At 56.6% G+C, this 19,698-nt stretch overlaps 6 protein-coding genes and 1 non-coding gene across 7 annotated transcripts; 3 read left to right on the forward strand and 4 right to left on the reverse strand.

Annotated features, from left to right (window-relative positions):
- Positions 1 to 1,209: 1,209 nt before the first annotated feature.
- Positions 1,210 to 2,552, forward strand: P884DRAFT_64522 (uncharacterized protein). The gene is made up of 3 exons (XM_069446001.1): positions 1,210 to 1,748; positions 1,807 to 2,279; positions 2,336 to 2,552. Exons 1-3 carry the CDS (start codon positions 1,364 to 1,366, stop codon positions 2,348 to 2,350), a joined length of 873 nt encoding a protein of 290 aa, XP_069295070.1. The 5' UTR covers positions 1,210 to 1,363; the 3' UTR covers positions 2,351 to 2,552.
- A 1,125-nt stretch (positions 2,553 to 3,677) lies between these two features.
- Positions 3,678 to 6,565, forward strand: P884DRAFT_229413 (ClpP/crotonase-like domain-containing protein). The gene is made up of 5 exons (XM_069439752.1): positions 3,678 to 4,298; positions 4,452 to 5,060; positions 5,551 to 5,572; positions 6,049 to 6,121; positions 6,226 to 6,565. The coding sequence occupies exons 1-5, from the start codon at positions 3,877 to 3,879 to the stop codon at positions 6,495 to 6,497; spliced, it is 1,398 nt and encodes a 465-aa protein (XP_069295071.1). The 5' UTR covers positions 3,678 to 3,876; the 3' UTR covers positions 6,498 to 6,565.
- A 577-nt stretch (positions 6,566 to 7,142) lies between these two features.
- Positions 7,143 to 9,958, reverse strand: P884DRAFT_294093 (uncharacterized protein). Its single transcript, XM_069444254.1, has 2 exons — positions 9,734 to 9,958; positions 7,143 to 9,661 (listed from the first exon to the last, which is right to left on the reverse strand). The coding sequence occupies exons 1-2, from the start codon at positions 9,781 to 9,783 to the stop codon at positions 7,447 to 7,449; spliced, it is 2,265 nt and encodes a 754-aa protein (XP_069295072.1). The 5' UTR covers positions 9,784 to 9,958; the 3' UTR covers positions 7,143 to 7,446.
- A 481-nt stretch (positions 9,959 to 10,439) lies between these two features.
- P884DRAFT_272005 (uncharacterized protein) lies at positions 10,440 to 11,677 on the reverse strand (the record flags this gene model as incomplete). The annotated part of the gene is made up of 6 exons (XM_069442487.1): positions 10,440 to 10,478; positions 10,519 to 10,583; positions 10,680 to 10,722; positions 10,800 to 11,267; positions 11,351 to 11,475; positions 11,566 to 11,677. 6 exons carry the CDS (start codon positions 11,675 to 11,677, stop codon positions 10,440 to 10,442), a joined length of 852 nt encoding a protein of 283 aa, XP_069295073.1.
- Positions 11,678 to 12,521: 844 nt separating this feature from the next.
- Positions 12,522 to 12,592, forward strand: P884DRAFT_t143. Its single transcript has one exon. It is a non-coding gene; the product is annotated as a tRNA-Gly (tRNA).
- A 268-nt stretch (positions 12,593 to 12,860) lies between these two features.
- Positions 12,861 to 13,856, reverse strand: P884DRAFT_207736 (uncharacterized protein; the record flags this gene model as incomplete). The annotated part of the gene is made up of 1 exon (XM_069438815.1): positions 12,861 to 13,856. One exon carries the CDS (start codon positions 13,854 to 13,856, stop codon positions 12,861 to 12,863), a length of 996 nt encoding a protein of 331 aa, XP_069295074.1.
- Positions 13,857 to 15,212: 1,356 nt separating this feature from the next.
- P884DRAFT_287007 (uncharacterized protein) lies at positions 15,213 to 19,625 on the reverse strand. The gene is made up of 8 exons (XM_069443855.1): positions 19,007 to 19,625; positions 18,688 to 18,935; positions 18,598 to 18,622; positions 17,948 to 18,520; positions 17,215 to 17,886; positions 16,060 to 16,696; positions 15,800 to 15,962; positions 15,213 to 15,712 (listed from the first exon to the last, which is right to left on the reverse strand). The coding sequence occupies exons 1-8, from the start codon at positions 19,435 to 19,437 to the stop codon at positions 15,393 to 15,395; spliced, it is 3,069 nt and encodes a 1,022-aa protein (XP_069295075.1). The 5' UTR covers positions 19,438 to 19,625; the 3' UTR covers positions 15,213 to 15,392.
- Positions 19,626 to 19,698: the final 73 nt, after the last annotated feature.

Raw genomic sequence — 19,698 nt, forward strand, 5'->3', positions numbered from 1 at the left:
CGTAAGACGGAACACAAAAAGGTTACCCCCTCCCCCTCCCCATCCCTTTTTCGCTCTCTCGGCCCCATGTTTTTTGTTTCAAATCGTCCCACCCTGGTCGACAGTGCAAAGAGTGACAAGCAACCGAGGCCAGAACTCTGGTGGAGCTTCGAGGTCTGGCCTCCCACTCACGCACACCTTCTTCCAATCGAGGAAACGGCAAGGGGCGTGATTTTATCCGGCTGATGACCTGAATAAGCCGGGTAACTGACTGTTATCACGTTAAAGGATTCACATAACCATTTGTGTACGAAATAGTGCACCTATAGTACCAACAAGATGGCGTGTAACACGACCGGCTCAAAACTAGTTAGATCATTACCGTGTCCAGAATACTGTGCACAGCGAAAATATCATTTGAAAAGCGCCGTACGGGTACATGATAGACTTTAATACTGTGTGTGCAATGCACGCTATTTATCGACCGGAGTCTTAACAGGAACTGGTCCGCGGTGCCGCGCAGCACCTGCAGTGGCTCCGACTTCCCTCTCAACGATCGACAAGTCCCCCGAAATTGGATCGGGATGGCGCGTTCTCTTGACCCAATCGCCAGCTGCCAGTCATTTCTTGTAAACGACACAGTGCATGATTGGCCGTACCTGCTGCTATGGGGCCCCCGGACTAGTCCGAATACGGATTGGCGCCAGGGGATGGACCGGCGGTGCCTTGATTTGTGATGACAAGGAATGGTGGGAAGAGCCAGGGGTCCTTGTGCAGGAACCGCCCTGGTGTCGACCCGAGGGACCCAGTGCAATTTCGCTCGCTTCCCCTGTGGCTCGTGGCACGAGGGCCTTTGCGTCTCCCTCCTCACCCGATTTCGTCCTTGCAAACAAAATCACTGTCATTCCCTTCAAGTCACTCCTTTGAGCCATCGTGTACGTCCTCACTCCACCTCTCTCAACCCCAAGGGGATAGGTATCTCGTCAACTTCCATCTCGCATCGCTGCACTTCAGCACGCTGCGGAAGCCGGGAAATGTCGTCTCAGCAGTAGCGCCAGGCCGCTGAGAAGGAAACACAAAACAGATACCGGCAAAATTACAACGAAACCCACCCCGCTACACTCGTTCATCCATCGAAAGTCTGAGTTTCATTCTTCCGGGGTGTTGAACCCATACATTCATTTTGTCGAATTCGGGACAAGGTGGCATTTGGAAGGAAGCTGTGAGCCGCTGGTCGACGACAGCCGAGACATTTTGCCTCTTGTCGATTGGGAGGTCCCGAAGAAGCCGCACCGAGATACGAGAAGCATCGCGTCCGTCCGGCTCCAGTACACACTAGATTGCGTTAAAAAGGCCTGATACGGTAGCGACACCCGATCCCACGATGAAGTCGATGGTTTTTGCCGCAGCGCTCGTCGCTCTTGCCGACGCGCTGCCGGACAACCCGCTGTCGTTCAGGCATTGGAAGCGCAACAATATCGTCAACCGCTATGTGAAGGGGAAGGAACAACCGATCGAACCGCCTACGCTGGGCGCACCCACAGTGCAAGGCTGCTTCAAGTCGGCGGGCAACATGACGATGGTGGACACGCCAGAATTCAACAGCATCGACAAGTGTGGCAAGGATGTCTGCGCGTCAAAGGGTTATACCGCGGCCGGGTCGTCGGGCGGAAACCAGTGCTGGTGCGGATATGTTTACCCGCCCAAATCAGACCTGGTGGACGACGACAACTGCGATGTCGGCTGCACCGGCTTCGGCCAACATGCTTGTGAGTACAACATGTTTTGGACTGTCAAAAGCGTTGGGAGAGTTAACAAACCGGTTAGGCGGCGGCATTAATTATTGGACTATTTACAACACCGGCGTCAACCTCGCCGTGAAGTATATGGAGGAGCAGAAGTCGTCCAGTTCCTCGTCGTCCACCGCGACGCCAACACACACGTCAGAACCGGAGAAGACACTGATCGTCACGGCGTCGCCCACAAGCAGTTCCGACGCTGACGAGGACAAAGGCGGGGGCACCAATGTCGCCGGTGTTGCTGCTGGGGTTGTTGTGGGGGTCGTCGTTATCGCAGCCCTCATTGGCGGCGGCTTCCTGTACATGCGCCGTAAGCGGAACAAGGAGATCGAGGAAGAGCACCGTCGCAACGCGGCAGTCAGCGCTTTCATCGGCAAGACACCCCGCAGCAGCGGGGGCACGTCAATGTCAGATTCCCGCCTGGACCCGATCCTGGCAGCGCGGAGGATGAGCGACGGCAGCATCGCCGACAATCAAGACTATTCCAGGAGGATCCTTCGCGTAGGTCTCAACCTGCATGCTGTTTTTGGGACGGCAAGATGTGCTGACTGGCCCAGGTCACCAATGCATGATTGCACCGCTCCAGTGATGACGACAAACGAACTCGCCCTGAATTTTACTTTTGACAGTAGCAGCATAAACGGCGTTTTGGGGAAGGGTGGTAAGGGTGGGGGAGAGGGTATTCTCCGAGTCTTCTCGCACACTTGGTGGCGGATCGAGCTCACAACTATCACACGAACGGGACCTACCTGGGGCGTCTTCTCTTTTTTTGTTTGTACGGCCAGCGCGAGCATGTCCGGGGTACGCCACCGTTGCGTTGACGGGGCGGCCGGACCCTCGGTGTGCCTGCGCAGCCTCTCCCTCTCTCCTTCGCTACACTATTTAGACCAGTACCCGGGCCCCTGGCGCCGTTCTCTACGCCGTCCGCCCGGCCTCGCAGCCTTTTTCTTTCGGAACGATCGACTTGCAGTATTCAATGGGGACAGAATCTACTTTAAGGCGTCGTTTCGGTCTCCATGGGTGTATTGTGATGACACTCCCTCGCATGCGGCCCGTCAGCCGTGACGACCTTGTCGGTGCTTTCAACAAGCGGTCCATTAGGCGAGCGATCGAGCTTCTTGAGAGGGTAGGCAGGCCGAGGCGGAACTTGCATGACTCCCAGTGCCTACGTGAGTCCGCTCGTTTTTGTATTCGCTTCTATCTATCTGTGGCAGCAACGGTTTGGTAAAGGGGGGATGGTTTGGGAACTACGGATTACGAATTACCTAGGTCATGGACGGGAATTCTACAACGACAAATTCACTCGCTGTTGTCCCCCTCTCATTTCACTTGTAGTGTAGTACCTGACAAGGTGGTGTCCCGACGACCCTCGTTCCCCCGCACGCCGCCCAGCCTTGGGCGGTGGTCGCTGATCCGCGGAAGTCAGCAGACCAGGTCAATATAGCCGGATTGTCGCCGTCCCTTCCCGCTTTTTGGCGCCCCAAAAGTCCCAAATTGAAACAAGCCGATGGCAGATTCGGTTCGTTTCCGTAAATGGAAGTCGGGCGAAATGGGGGAAGCAAGCGCAGATCTTGGTGCTCGGCTCCCTCCAACCGTGTTGCTGTCGCTCTTCTCAAAAGTTGCAGCGTGTGACGCGTGTGACTGTTGTTTGGGGGCTGCGAGGCAACCGAGGGGCTGTGTTGTCATGGCAGAAGCAGGAGGAACGCCGGAGGAACGCCATCAAGTCTTGCCACCTTCTTCTCGGCTTCGGCTCTCTGCTTCGTCCTCCGTTTCATCGTTTCGAACAGATGACGGGGTCGGGTGGGTGGTGAAACGAGCTGCTGCTTTGGGGGTAGTGTGCCGAGCGCGCCACGCAACGTGCTCATGGTCTGGGTTAGGGTTGCCATTGTCGAATGTACCAAGGTTCCTCCGTACCTGCTCAGCAGGCAACCTTTAGCCGGCTTTGGTTGGATGCTGCCGACGTTAACCGAGTCCGGCTTGGACGTCATCCCGCAGCAGCAAACGAGCAACGAGAGCAAGACATCTCTTTGACCGAACTCACCTCTGTTCCTAGTAACAAATCGAGGTGCTCAGCGTATTAATCAGACACTCCTCAAACATGCCTCCGAGATTCACCCTGACGCTCAATGCGTCCGCGGCCCTGCGAATCGGGCGATCGGTTGCACGGCACGCGCGATACTCGACCGAGGCCAACACCGGACCCCTCATCCGCGTCACGAACCTTCCCGCGCCCAACTCGGGTCACATTCGCATCCTCGAGCTCAACCGGCCTGCGGCGCGCAATGCCATATCGCGAGCGCTCCTATCCTCTCTTCGCGACGAGATCGACGCTGTACACGAACAGTACGACGCCGCGACGGGGGAGGAACTTCCGACCCCGTCGTGGAACAAGCGCTTCGGCGGCGTTGCGGGCGATGACCAAAAGGGCCCAACAAGAGCCCTGATTCTCGCCTCAGCGGTTGACACATCCTTCTGTGCCGGCGCAGACCTGAAAGAGCGCAAATCCTTCACCCAGGAGGAGTAAGTCGAGCCATCAAGCCAAGTCGACGCCCCTGTCCTTTCCGGAAAGCATGTCTTTTACGACTAAACTCCCCTCTCTCTTTCTCCTCCGCTCCGCTCAGCTGACATCTCTCTCCCTCTTCTTTTCTTCTTCTCTCCCCCTCCCGAATCTAGAACCGCCGCGTTTCTCCTCAACCTCCGCACGACCCTCACCTCCCTCTCCGCCCTGCCCATCCCCACCATCTCCGCCATCTCCTCCCTCGCCCTCGGCGGCGGCCTCGAGCTGGCCCTGGCCACCCACTTCCGCGTGCTCACCTCCAACGCCGTCGTCGGCCTGCCCGAGACCCGCCTGGGCATCATCCCCGGCGCCGGCGGCACCTACCGCCTGCCGGCCCTGATCGGCATCCCGCGGGCCCGCGACCTCATCCTGACGGGCCGGCGCGTGTCGGCGCCCGAGGCGTACTTTCTGGGGCTGGCGGACCGCCTGGTCGAGGTGGCCCCCGAGAGCGAGGAGCAGGCCAAGGAGTGGGACGCCATGGAGGACAGCGCGCGCGAGAAGGCGGTGCTGGACGTGGCGCGCCGCGCCGCGCTGAGCGAGGCGGTCCGGCTGGCCACCGAGATCTGCGAGGGCGGGCCGATCGCGATCCGCGCCGCGATCCGCGCCGTCGAGGAGCCGAGAGAGGCGGTCGAGAATCAGATGTACGAGCGGGTGGTCCGGACGGAGGATCGGGACGAGGCGCTGCGGGCGTTTGCGGAAAAGAGGAAGCCCGTCTTCAAGGGGAGGTGATGGTCGGCATGGGCGGATTAGTTAATTGGGTCGCGAAGATGGAGAAAAACCTGTCGGCGTGAGTGGATCGTGGGAGAAAACCGACGGCATGCGTATCACCGCAGTCGTTCGACATCCAGTGATGTAAAATATCGACACTAGTTCTCGAAGCAGCCTGGGCAGCATACCCTGCTTCGCTGGTTACATCTCCTCCAGCGAGAAAGAGGCCAGCCTGTGAAGTCAGGCGCCATGTTATGTTAGGTCTATTCTCCCGGCCTCCCTACGTTCTCGCACACCTTCGCGTTTAGACGATACCAGATGTTACCAAGCTCAGTCATTGAAGCAATCCTCGTCCAGAAATCTCAGCGCTGTAGCCAGTCACTCGCGGAAGCTCAGACTGGGGCTCCGTAGTTCACGACTACACTTGACACCTCCAAGTAAGGGGTAGAGCTTTCCAATTCTCAAATGGTATCCGGAGTATATAACATATGCATCAGTCAAGATGAGTTATAGCTATAATCCGGTTTCGGTTGCAGCTCTTTCCTTTCTGCGAGACTCCCCCACAAGCAATCGTCATTGGTTAACCCGCCACGCGCCTGCTCTCGGTGGCTGCTCCGAGTTTGCCAAAAAGATCACCGTGCCATCATCAACTATGACATCACCACCACCACCAAGAGGACCCCTTATAAGTTCGCCGGCCAAACTTTAGTACAACATTTTTTCGAGGTTTTTCTGATAGTTCATTAGAGCTTCAATAACAACGGAAATCCTATTCCCGTCCATTCCTGTCCTCAAAAAGTTCCGAGTTTTTCTTACCATCAGTTATACCGTCAAAGGAACATCTCACATCTAGAAATCACAATGTCCGGCCTCACACAAAGGACAGCAGCCGTGGCCCGGCGCGTGGTAACTACCACCACCACCACCTCCTCCTCCTCTTCCACAACTACCCTCTCCCGCGCCGCCTTCACCACCACGGCCCGTCATCAAAAATCAACCGTCGAGGCGGCCAAGGAGACCCTCAAGACTGTGGACCGCAAGGTCTCCGATAAGTTGGTAGACGGCATCAACATTAGCAGTACGTGACCTCCCCCCCCCCCCGCGTTTTTTTTTTTTTTGAACCGCCATTCCACTACGTCTCCTCTCCCCGGCACAAAGCACAAAAAAGCAAAGAGAGATAAGAGAGAACTGACCGACTCCTTTCCCCCCTCACAGCGGAATACGCCAACAAGATGAAAGAAGCCGCGTCCGACGTCAAGCAGGGCAAGGTCACGGGCAAGGCGGCGGAACTGCGCGGCGAGGTGGCGGGCAAGGCGAGCGAGGCGGCGGGCCAGGCTAAGGGCAAGGCGAGCGAGCTCGCCGGCGAGGCCAAGGGCAAGGCGCGCGAGGTCAAGGAGGAAGTGGAAGGGAAGGCGCGGGAGGTGAAGGGGGAGGTTAAGGAGAAGCTGTCTTAGGAAGAAGAAGAAGAAGAGAGAGTTTCCATGATGAAAGGTGGTTGGTTTGATTTCTTGTCTGCTTCTTCTCTCTTTATGTTTTTGCCCATGGCTTGGAGGGTTCGATGGCCAGGAAAAGACGTTGGTGGGGTGCCGTTAGGTGTCGAGATAAGTAATAGGTCCTCGCGGAATTTTGCTGCTCGAGTCTGGATCGAACAGGACTTGAGATATGAACGACGTCCGGATCACAAAGCAATGTGTGGTACACGAGTCGTCTTCGGTCATCGGCGAGCACTAGGAAAATGGGGGAGGGGACGGAGAAAGTGGCGAGGCGAAATGTAATAATGCATTGTACCGACGTCACGACCCCCCGGCCTCGTGAGCTCCCCGTCCCGCTTCCTCCTCCATCTAAGGACGGAAGCGCGGACAGGCCGAGGCCGGGGCAGAACATTTGGTCAAAAATGCGATAACGAACTGCCGCTGCAGCTGCTCAAGCGACGCCGGCGGACTCGATTCGCTGCGTTCAGCAGCAGCCGAGTTTGAGGTCCCATGTTTGCTCTACCGCTCGGAATACAGAGCTGGATCAAGGATGGATCTCGCCTTGTGCTCCACCACGCCGTGCGGAATGCTCAATGGGAAGGGTGGGGGGGGGGGGGGGGGGGGGGAGGGACAGAAGAAAAGATGCCGGGTGAACAAGCCTTCCGGGTATACCGTAAGAGGCCGCGCCCCTGCTGACACACAAACAGACATAGTTCATTTCCCGTTCTCCGTGATCGTGCTAGATAACATTAGTAGCCCGTTGGGTATCCTACAGCGTCATAGGTTCCTTGGTGGTCGACCGCGCGGGACGGGCCCGGTTCGAAGTGGCCTGCTCCTGGCCCTGGCTCCTGTTCCTGCTCCCGTGACGAGAGTACGAGATTGCTTCGAACTCGACTCAGCATTCTTCTCCAGTCTTCCACAATCGGAGTCTTCAGTCCTCCTCGAAGAAGACCCTCTTGGTGCCTCTCTCCCGCTCACGGTCCATCTGCACCAGCTCGCGGTCAATCTCCATAATGTCCAGCAGTTCCTGCTCGATATCCCGGCCCTCCACCTCGAGTTCGTCGTCCGGCTGGTCAGCAGCAAAGCTGAGATCGTTGACAAACATCATGCCCTGCTGGCTCGAGGGCGCCGACTGAGTCTCGTCGGGAACCTCGGTCGACGGCAGCACGTCCGCGGACTGATCAAACGATCCCTTGGCGGAGGAAGGACGCGGGCGTGTCTGGAACAGCCTGCCCGTCTTTCTAGATCGTGGTTGGGCAATGCTGAGGTTGAACGAGACGTCGTTGCTGCTGGCCGGCTGATCCGGACGAGGGTAAGCAAGGATAGCCCTGGTCGGGCCGAGGTCGGCCCGCGGCTTCCTGCGAGCGCCGAGAAGGCGGCTGGTCAGCGAGCTCGCATCTTCGCTCTCGTGCACGACCACCAGGCGGCTTTCGCCTTGGACGAGAACCTCGATGGGTAGGCCCTCGGCGCGGTTACTGTTGCCGTCTTTTGCCGCCGACGATCCGTTCGTGGTGGCCGCCTGGCCGGGTTTGGGAATGGCGGCCACGCCGGTACACCGCTCCCCGAGAAGCCCGGCGCCGAGGTCCGCGAGGCGGAGCATGCGGGTGGGCTGGGCGCCGCTCCAGAGGTTGACGCCACCCCCGGCGGCGCGCCGGAGTTGTGAGTCCCAGAAGCGTGAGATTACGGGGATGACGGAGACGACGGGGTCTGTGCCTCCAAGCCAGAGGACGGCGCTCTCCTCGCCGGGTCCGGTCCCTTGGGGCGCGAGTTGGGCAACGGTGATGCCGCCGCGCACGGTTGCTAACTTTTCTGGCCCGCCGGCAGTGGCAGACGTGATGGCGTCGCGTCTCGCGTGGGGCGTCATTGGGACGAAGTCGCCGGTTGCTCCCGGAGCGGTGGAGGACTTTTGAGTTCCCGGATTTCGGAGAGGGCTGGTTCCCTCGAGGTGGCCAGAGACCGAGAAATTCGTGATTGCTGAGCCGCGAAGCCCAGCACTGGCCTTGCTGAAGAGACTGCCAGTGCCGGTGCCGCCCGCTGAAGGGCTAGCACCATCGATGTCCCAGATGCCCCATTGGCCGTCGGCAAGGAGCACGAGAATGGCGCGACCGTGGGCGATCCAGTCGGCACCCACAATCGGTTTCCGTGTAGTCGACATCGAAGGGCCCCTGGCAAAGGGAGCATAGAGCGACAACAACCAGGAGCCCTGGGTCGGGAAGGGCCCTTCGGAGGCATCATCGGAAGGAAGTGCGGCCGTAGCATAGTCGTAGATGCGAGCCGCTTGCGAGGAAGTAACAGTGAGAAGCTGTGTGGTGTGGGTCGGGTTGAAGGTGATGCTGCTCAGCGGCGACGGCAGGTATTCAGTCTGGAATGGCTCGACCCGGTTGACAGTGCCAGGCTTCGCGTCCAGAGCCACGTCCCAGAGGCGTAGGATGCCGCTTGCTTCCCGCGAATGTGCCGCAACGATCACCCGAGTAGCCGGGGCGGCTTGTCCTGCTGGGCGTTCCGTCGACCTACTCCGAGAACCCGGCTTGTGCTTCACCAATGTGATGGCGAGCCCTCCGCACGGGCGGGTCGGCCCCGTCAGCAGAGTAAGCGTCTCTCCCCATACCCCCGTGCCTGCATTGCCCGCCAACAGGTTCTTCCGTAGCTCTGGCCGCGCCTTGCTCTCGTGTGAAGGTGGTGTCAATGGCAGCGTGATCACGTAGACGTCGGTGGTCGCACATGTTACTGCGAAGACGATCTTGGATTTGAGTATGTTGGCGCCGTTCCCGGCGGCATCCTCAGCGGCAGTTGCCGCCATGGGCAAAACCGCGACGTGAAGCACCGCCGTTCCCAGCGCAAGATCGAGGGTCTGGGTGATTTCGGGAACGGGAGCATCGGTGGTCGGAGTATCTAGGAACTCGGGCTTGTCGACGAAGGCTGCTGGGCTCGGCGTCTCGTCGTCGGAGTCGATCACCATGACCGCGTTTTCGGAATTTGGGCCGTTCTGCTTTTCGCTGGCCGACTGTTTTGCGGGTTTGAGTCTCCGACCACCGCGCCAAACTACGGTGATGCCATTCTCGTGACCATAGATGAGGATGGTCGCGCCCTGGGGCGACTGGACGGGGTATGTCTTTACATCGTGTATCCGTCGGCCGAGCGAGTATCTGCAGGCCCGGAAGAAGGAGTATATGATTAGTCAACGATGTACGTGATTTGTTAAAGACGGCAATGCATACGTGTGTTGTGTGTTTTGCGGCGTGCGCCTCGTTCTAGGGACGGGCTGCATGGCCGCAAATCGCGGGGGGGTTGCGGGAGAAGGTCGAGAGAGCAGTCGCAGCCTCAGGGCGTATTCTACATCAGTCCTCAATTAAGTATCGATTGGTGGTTGATTGAGGAGCGACAGTCGTAGGTTTTGAATGGATATTATCCGCGTAGATTTTGTCGATCGTTGAAATCGTCAGTCAATTCCAAGCTTCTCGCGTTCGCAAAATTCGCCGTCACTCGCCCGGTCGAGACGCGGACGAGGGAGCTTGGGCCACTGCACGCACAGGTTACTGCAGGCACGCCCCACAAGACACAAGTTTATCCTTCTCAAATGGTCAGCGAATGATCTCGTTGACTCTGTCCCTGCGATCTTTCCCATCAAACGATCTCAAGATATACCTTGGAAGTAACACATTCTGCTCTCAAAACGAAGTATATGCTTGTCGATATATGCATCCGGTAAGAAGTTGACCATTGCAGTATGGAGTGGTTTGTTTGAGCATCAAGTCGGAGCATGCTAGAGCATCATCCACTTAGTCGCACCTTACAACGAGCAGCTGATCTTTGAGCAGAAAAGCTTGCCTATTAAACCGGTCTGTGTGGCATAGATAATGCATTCGAAGCTCTTTTCACCCCCCAATGAGTAACCAATGATAGGTAGTAATTACGCAAGAACTACTACCTTGGATTAGGCGTAAAGATGAGCCCATCGAGCATCTAATTAAACGGAAGGCAAGTTGGTTCCTAGTTATCACACCCTGTGGGGTACAAAGCAGCAATGATTCAAGGGCACATATTTGATGAAAGCGGTGGGGTTCCCATCTTGCAATATCATAGTATCAGGGTGTTTAGTATTGTAATTGAAGGGCCAGGTAAAAGCCAAAGATCTAATTATATTCTTCAGGATACCACACTAACTACTAGCACCGCTGTCGGGCTCGCCAGAGTCACCACACTCTTTCTAAAAGACGGAAACCGCAACATTCTAGCTTAACAACACACTGTCCTTGATTCAGTCCCTGAGGAAAGACTGCACACCTCCGGTGTCCCACGTAGGCCTGACAGGACATGAGTACAATGGTAACTGGTGTCCGGTACGTTGGTCCTCTCCCGGTTGGGACTATTCAGGGGCTGCCTCCCCGGCCGGTAGATGGCTTTGGTAAAACCGTTGGCAACTCCTCGGCGAGCCGCGCTGCGGTCGTGATAGACCACATCAAATTTCGAGCGGTCTGCATCGTTGTAGACGGCCCTCACGGGCCCTGGGGGGTGCCCCTGGGTCCAGACGCGTCCGTTGCGGTGAGTGAGGATGGGAAACTCGACCCACGGCGGCTTGGACCTTAATTTGTAGATATGTTCCCAATGTTCATAGCCGCTGTGATGCTTTGGGTATTGCGCATCGCGTGGGTCGCCGGGAGATGGCGCGGCCCGCACCTGTTCCCTGACACTTCTGGCGGGAATTCGATATCGACTAGTCCCCTGGAGACGATTCAAATTGCTACAGGAGTACTAATCAGCAGAGATAATTAGAGAAATAGTTAACATGACTAATATGCGCCAACAAGGCTTCTTTGGAGGGTAACGAAACGGACCACAGATTCGCTGTTGGAGCAGATGCTTGCCGTCTCGCCGACAAGAAGTCCAGTCGCATCATCAGTTGACCGAGGGTCGACGTCGTCGTTGGCAAAGTGGGCGCGAATCTCGAGATTCTGCTGATCTAGGCCAGCTTTGACGTGCCGGGGAGTGTAACGAGAGCAGTCAGTGCTTATCGTACACACGGCGTATTCTCGCTCCCAGCGCATCTCACCTTCGTGTATGTGACGATCCAGCCGGTCAACGAGCCTGGAACACACGCGTCGAAGGACATCCATGAACCTGGTGGTCGAGCTTAGCAAGGACTCTGAGATGAACTTTTCCATATCGGAAGTGAAAGATTGAGTCTCTTACAATAGTTGGGCTAATTAAGCCTACCTAATGTACAAGGAAGGATGCTGGTTGGGATGGAAATCGATGGTTAGTCGTCCTTATTTTTTCCCAAGCCCCATCCATCGAGGGGGGTTATATCATGAAGATATTGAATCTCCCACGCCTCAAACCCATTGTTTAATTCGCAGGCTCGTAGTGGTTTCACTGAGACAATACAGACAAAAACGGTAACCCAAAACATTCTCGAGTAGAATAGACACCGGGGTAGCGGTTTCGGTTCCGTCACGAATCGAGGCTCTGTGTCCCCCGGGACCTTTGTCGCTTGCCCCTACCGGCTTTGACTTGTTGTGCTCATTGTGTGGTAAAGTGATACCCTGCTACAGCGTGAAGTTCCGGCAAGATGACACGTCACATTTGACTAGATGGCAATAGCTACGGGGTTGGAACGTCTTTGTGCTCATTCGCGATAACTGTGGGTGCTCAGGACGCCACGGAGCTATTCGCTAGGCAGCATGGGGAGATATCCGAGAGAGGTCGCGTCAGTGCTTTTGTTTCTAATAGCTCGAGGTGATGATATTGATGAAAATGTGATCATGAAACTCGAGCTCTTTGGATCCTGACAAGGAAGAAACGGAAATAGGCCAGCCTACCCTCCCGCAGGCTGGTTTCAGGTGTCTTCAAACTCTATGAAATAGCCGATTCAAGGACGGCCAAGTTGCGACAAGTTGATGTGTTAATCGCCGCGGTTGATGCTGTGTGATGCTTGTGGTGTTTTTGCATGTTTTGAGCTCTGTTAAGGAACATCATCCACCAATGAGAACGTCCAATCAGGAGAAAGCGTCAGTGGTTTAGTGGTAAAATCCATCGTTGCCATCGATGGGCCCCGCGTTCGATTCGCGGCTGACGCACACTATTGCAGCGGATATTACCCTTCGGTTTCTCAAGTTGAATTTTTTTTCTTCGGAGATGTCTGGACTGGTTAAAGCGGAAGTCCACGCTTTGACATTATGTAGCTGGTCTCTTCAGAATATTATTGAGCTAAACTTTACAACAACACACTAGAGGTGTTGATCAGGTTTATTTAATTAATTAGGTGTTTCCCATACAACCCCAGGTCACGATTATTCAGGAGCTTTTTATTTTAACCACGCGCACATTTCCCCCGTTCTAAACTGATCAGCACATCCTCCCTTTTAACGGCACCAGGCCAAACGCCTCCCAGAACTCCCTCGTGTCGTAGCACCTCCCCAGCGTCTCCATCGGCCTGGGCAATGCCCTGACCCCTTGCTCCCTCATGAGCTCAAACACCCAGCGAGCCCGCTCCGTCGGCCCGGCCTCGGCCTCGCCCTCCTCCTCCTCCTCCTCCTCCGCAGCAGCAGAATCCGCCCAGCCGACTACCAAGGCCCACCAGTCGTACACGAACCCGTCCGTGACCATCCACCGCTGGCCCCTCCCGATCCGGTCCCACAGCGACCCGACGGCGTCAGCGTCGGCGTCGGCGTCCCCCTCCACAAGCCGGACGAGGGCCCGCGCGACGTCCGCACCGTGGACGAGGTGCAGGCTCGCCTTGCCGCGCAGGGCCTCCTTGGTGGGCGCCACGCGGCGCGCCCAGCCGCGCGGTGCCCGGGTGCCGCCCCACAGCCCCGCGAGGTTGAGCACGCACCCGCCCAGGGCGAGCAGCTCGTCCTCGGCGACGGCGCGCGGGTTGTCCCGGGCGTAGGGCGAGTGCCGAGTCAGCCAGGGCGAGGCTGGAGTGGGCGCTTCTTGGTGTTTTTGTTGTTGTTGTTGTTGCTGCTGCTGCTGCTGCTGCCAGATGCCGGTGCTCCCGAGCTGGATGAAGCGGAATGGACCGGTGCCATCATCTGGCTGGGCGGTGGATACCGAAGTGAGATGCGTCTCGGTGAAGGTCGAGAGAAGGAGCCGGCTGGGGCCGGCGCCGGTGAGCGGAAAGGTGATGAGGATGTGGCGGGCGCGGGGCAGGGCCGCGATGGCCGAGCGGGTTTCGCGCTCAGGCGCTGAGGGGTCGAATTTGAAGGGGAGGGTTGGAATGCCGGCGACGGGATGGCCTGTGGTTGTGGTTGCCGCAAAGGAGATGTTGCGGGACTGGAGGAGCGGAATGAGGAAGGTGGCCGTCCAACCGGCGCCGAGGATGAGGAGGTTGAGTTCTTCCATTGTTTTCTCTCTCTTCTTCCTTATATTTTTCCTATTCTATTCTATTCTCCCCTCCCCCTCTTTCTCTTTTTTTCCCCTCTGCTTTTGCTTTATGTTGGGTGGTCGATAGCTGGTTGTACTGTCAGAGGTTGTTGTATTGAGCCTTCTGTTGAGGTGCGAGAGACCTTGGCAATGACGAACAATGTGCGCAGCGGTTGTGATACGCAGTGAGTGGACCACAGCACGAGAGAGCTCCGCTGCAAGCCAAAAAGACAAAGATTTCTTGGCACACCTAACCTCGTGGACTTTTCTGAAACAAGGGGCAAAACATTGCCTGATGGGAACATGATGTAGACTGAACAAACCAACAACAACAACAAAATATACATATATATATGTGTGTGTATCATGTATACATAAAAGAAAATCAAAATCATCACTGTCGTTCCCAAGCGCTCACGCACACTGTATCCATCGTCGTCATTATTTCTTTCTCACCTAAGGATCCCTCAGCAGGGCCAGCACGACTGCCTCGAAATCCCCCTTCAGCAGGTCCTTGACGTCCTTGGCCAAGGTGGTGCCGTACCTCTTTCGGTACGCATCCTTGGCGGAGGCCAGGCGGGGGAAGTTCCAGTAGAGGCTCACGACGCGGTTGATAAAGAGCTTGTCCTTCCTCCTGGTCAGCGCCTCGCGCAGGCGCACGGCGGCGGCGGCGGCGGCGAGCATGCGCAGCAGCGCGTCCTCCATGTCGCCGCGGAACTCCTTCTCGATCACGTCGTCGAGCGCGCGGCGGTACTTGCGCCGGTACGCCTCGGCCACGGCGCTGATCCGGGCGGCGCTGTTGCTGCATCGCCCACGGGTTGGCGTACTGCGGGCTGGTGAACACCTGGATCAGCGCCTTCTCGTCGCAACCCATGCCCTTCATCGCCCGCCGGAGCGTCTTCACGTCGCTCGACGTGTTGACCGGCTGCACCCACGCCTTTTGCGCCGGGTCGTAGCCCGGCGACGCCGGCGTGGGCGGGACCGGAGGGACCGAGTATCCGGGTGCCCCCTGCGGAGAAAAATGTTGCTGCCACTGCTGGCCCTGCGGCTGTCATGACGAGCGGGGCTACGTGTCAGCGATTTTTATTTATGAGGGGAGCAGCCGGACGGGCGGACCAGCGGAGGCGATACGGGAGAGGTGGATGTTTAGGTGGTTCCCCTTCGAGAAGCCTCGATTCATGTTATTTTCTGCCTTTCAGATCTGGAATTAATAGAATCAGATCTCACCATTCTTTCCACGATAACGCCCGAAGATGGAGACCAGACAGGACCCAGGAGTCGGTTCAGGCAAAGCTAGATGGGCCGTTTTGCCCCTCTTCTCTTCAAAGAACAACAGAAAATGTGATTGGCGTGCGGCTGATTAGTGAGGAAAAGAAAGTCTGTCAGCCGGCGCGTGATATCCTACGTAATTATCCGAGCAGCGTGAGGCCTATGTAATTAGGCCGGTTGTGAAACAATATATTTGTATCCTGAGCGGATTAGACGCGCTCGCCTGCCTTCCCCGGCAACCAATATTCAATGTCCTGTACTTGTCATCCACGGGTGTTCTAGGCACTGGCTGGCGGAGAATCGCTGTGCCATGTCCACGACTATCATGTTGTCAATGAGATCCAGAGCGGGATCGCTGATGGGATCCCAATAGGGGGATGGGTAGGAAAATAAACCCCGCCTGATCTGTTCCCCCAAATCGTACGGGAAGTCCTCCGTTTTGAGTTCATCAGAGAACGGGGGAAACCCGCAAAGGCAGATATAAAGCACTACACCACACGACCAGATGTCTGTACCGGTTCCGCACTTGCGGGTTTGGGACTCGGCCAAGACTTCCGGCGCGACGTCTGGCATTAAGGTTAGCATGTGAGCTTAGATGTCTCGAGTTCAACACCGCAGCAAAGTTCCCAAGACCACTATTAATTATTACGTACAGGATGGTGTGCCACACAATGTTGCGTTGTAGGCCCAGCGGCTCGAGTCAACGGGTAATTCCTTTGCGAGGCCAAAATCGGCGAGCTTTAAGGATAGAGTCTCTTGGTCAAAAATCAGTATGTTCTCAGGCTTGATGTCTCGGTGTACCCAGCCGCGAGCATGCTACGGAATAACAGTCAGCGTTCGTGAACAAGGGCGGGCGACTTGAGACTGAAGAACGTCGCGAATTCAAGACAGATATTAGAGGTCTTAGACTCACCAGAAACTCCACCGCCGAGAACAGCTGCGCGAAGACTCCACGGGTTTCATCCTCGGACAGCTTTCCTTTCGAAACCACCAACGTGAACAAGTCCCCTGCGTCGGCAAGCTCCGTGACCACAAGTAGTTGCCATCGGGTAAAATCAAGAAAAACCTCGATCAGGTTCAGAATCGCAGGATGAGGCTCTCCTTGCATCTTCCGTAGGAGCTCAACTTCGTTGCGTAATGAGTAAGGCATCCTCGAAAGCCTTGCATCCGGTCTGTATTTGAATATCTTGACCGCGACCGCCACGTTCGTAACGCGGTTGCGGTACTTGCACACTTCCGCAAAGTGACCCTTCCCAATCGTCGCTTCAAATTCGAACAGCTTCGAGAAAGCATTCGTGACTGTAATCCAATCCGGGAGGTCCCGAGCATCGTCTTCTTCCGGCCTGGCAGGGTCCGTGAGCTCCTGGTGCTCCTCGCTGACGGCAACCCCATTCACCGTCGAGTTCGAACCCTCTGCCTCCTCTCGTATTCTAGTGTGTCGTTGCAACGGCCTCTCGGCAACTGTTCGGTAGTCTGCCTCGAGACGTCTGATGACCTGGAGCATGCCTTTTCGCGAAGCGGCCAGCGAAGCGCGGCGTCCCGCATGATTCCTTGGGAGGACAGCTCCTTGGCCGATCAAATATGAAGCGATGGCCTCCTGGCCATTATATAATGCGATGGTCAAGGCAGTCTCACCCCACGGTGTTTCGACTGCAAAGTCTGCTCCGCCTTCAACCAGCCGCCTCACAACCTCCAGGTTGCCGCCGAAGACAGCGGACATAAGCGTCGTCCAATCAAGCGACTGTGCGTTAACGTCCGCGCCAGCTTCAATTAGGGCTTCTACGACATCCTCAGATCCGGTAGCCGCTGCCTTTTGCAAGGCTGTTTGGTTCATAAAGTCGCGAGGCTCCAGGTTGGCTCCTTGTTCGACCAGAACTCGGACGTTGCCGGCGAGACCGCAGCCAGCGGCGCGGATAAGGGCCGTCACTTGATCGCTTCCACAAGAGTCAACAGAATGCCCACCCTGTGTGATCAGCCGCCGCAAAATGCACGGCATATCGAAGCTAGCGGCCATGACAAGAAGTGGGACGTTTCTGGGGTAGTCCTGACTCCATTGGAAATACCGGACCCGTGGCAGGTGCAAATTTGCACCTGCCACGCGACTTCCTGAGCCCTCTGATTCGAGAAGAAACTGTCCAGCTTAGCCCACACCGGGTCATTAATCGCGCTAGAGAAGCTCCCGATATCTACGCCCCAGTACCTCGAAGCATAGTCCAAAAACCGGAACTGCTCAAGTCGTCGAGCCATCGCTGTATCAGTGGCACAGGGACCGTCCGAGAAGTTTGGCAAGGAGATATAAGCAAGACTGGCATTGGCCAGGCTTAGTCTTGCTGCTTCAAGCTCTTGCACGTGGGTTCGTTCGAAATACTCCTGAGCAGTGTAGTGGACGACGCGGACAGTTTGGGCCTCCCCCTCCACCAGGAGAAGACCGCCACACGTACTTGTCAGCAGCTCGCCGTCAGGCAAGTCATCGTCTTCGAGAGGCGTGTGATCGGGAAGCTCCAATGTGGCGTACATTTGACGCAGCTCCAGGACTGTGAGGGGCCGTTTGGCACATATCACCCAAAACAGGACAGACTTTGCGACCTCGACAAGATCTGGTGCCTGATTGTGTATGCGCTGCACAGCCTCAGAGTAAGTCGCGTCGAGGGTCGCTGGTAGTGTCTTGAGCGCAAGTCGGATTGCTTTCCGGTTGATCTTCGTAGACAGAGATTCGAGGTGAAGCTTTGCCAATAAGAACCTGCGAATGAATACCTTATTGTCAGCAACCACACCAGACAGGCAATGGGATGAATACCCACATTCCGCGGAATTCCCCGGTGATGGCCTCGATAATGTCCTGCTTAAGGGCCGGATCGGCGTGGACGTGTCTCGCAAGCCTGGGGTGCTGCTGGATATCGGAATCAAGGTAAATTCTGATATCCTCGTTTCTGGCGGAAATTTCAATGCTGTCGGCTTCCGCAAAGTATCTCTCAAACACGCTCGAGAAGCGAGAGGTGCATAGAAGCCTGACGGAGGGGCCCAAGGAACGTACGGCCGAGATGAAACGGAGCGCATCATCGTCCGACTCGGCGCATTCGTCAAGGGCGTCAACAATGACTCGAAACACCGTGAAGCTGGCAGTCACTGCACGAAGAGTTTCCGTAACCTGAGCAAGTGTGGGGCGTGTGTCATGCTTGCTGTGCAACCGATATAGCGAAAGCACCTCTTCCGGGAGGGTGGAGGACCTGGACTGCTGAAGGACCTGCTGGAGGATACTGGAGAGCAAAGCAACTGGAGTCTGCTCCCGCCTTTTCTCGTAGCTGCAATACACATAAGTGCAAAGAGACGTAGCGGAACCGTGGTGTCTTTCCAGATTGTCGATAACAAGCGAGCTGATAATAGACGGGCAACTGTCAGTCCGGGTTTATGTTGAAATAAGGGATAGTCCTCTAGTCGCTGGATCACTCACGCCAGTATCGTCTTACCAGCCCCAGCTGGGGGGAACACGTCAGGATCACGCCTTTTGAGACGTATGATGGGTTCAGCGAGAATTACGTACGTATCCCTGGGCACCAGAGCACATTGAGCTCGCCATTGACCCACTTGTTAAGAACAGGGTGGTGAAGGAACCAAGTGCCGGTGCCAGGCCGTGCGGTATTGAGGACGTCGAGGTGGCGGGCTCGGTATGAGAGCGGACTGATCCAAAGGATGACTTTCTCGGCCTCATTGTCCAATGATCGAGACGTGGCGGTTTCGACCTGCCGCTGGATATTATCCAGCTTAAGGTGAGACAGTTTAGCAAGCTCACTGCAAAGGGCATGGTGGCGTTAGCGGGGAGGAAAAGGCCGAAAGAGGAGAAACGGAGTAGCTCATCTTACACAAGGTCATTTTGCATGATCAGGTTGAAGTGACTCTTGAGTCTCTCGAGAGTTGCCACGAGCTCAGCAACGTCCTTCTTGTCGAACGGCCAAGTGAAAGGCTGGGCAAGCCTCCTGAGCCGGTCCTTGGGCGCAAGCTTGTCGATGATGTCTTCAAGCACCCTCTTGAACAGCGCGAGGGGGCCATCTTCGGCTGCGAGCGAGGTTATCGACGGAGGTTTCAGGGACGCTTCGTCGCCGTCTTCGGCACTCTCCCCATCCTCCAACCTGTCCTTGAGCATCTCAAGCAGGCAGGTGGTGCTGCGGAGCTCGTCCCGGAGGCGCAAGCGTTCCGATGCGCCGTTCTTCGCCTCCTTGATGTACTGCGTCGCAGCCGCAGCGAGTTTGAGGACCGCTAGCACATTTGCAAGGGTGCCCAGGGGATCCGCCATGTCACCGTCGGCTTATTGTTACAGCGACCAGAGCCTTGGTGGGTTGTTGCCGCAGCGAGCAGAGAGGTTAATTAGAGCGAGCGGGGGGGTGGCTATCAGCGCGAGTGTTGCCTGAGGGCATATTTCAAGCAGCCCGAGGCTTGGCGCAGGCTACAGCGTGCCAACTAATTAGGGCTGAAGTGCGGGAGCTGTGAAGCCTCACCAGGGTTGTCATATTTCAGCGTCGCCTCTTCCAAGTACTTCGAGGCCGAATCTTTGCAA

The sequence above is a fragment of the Thermothelomyces heterothallicus genome (assembly GCF_042370625.1).
Source record: "Thermothelomyces heterothallicus CBS 202.75 unplaced genomic scaffold P884_scaffold_24, whole genome shotgun sequence".
Lineage (NCBI taxonomy): Eukaryota > Fungi > Ascomycota > Sordariomycetes > Sordariales > Chaetomiaceae > Thermothelomyces > Thermothelomyces heterothallicus.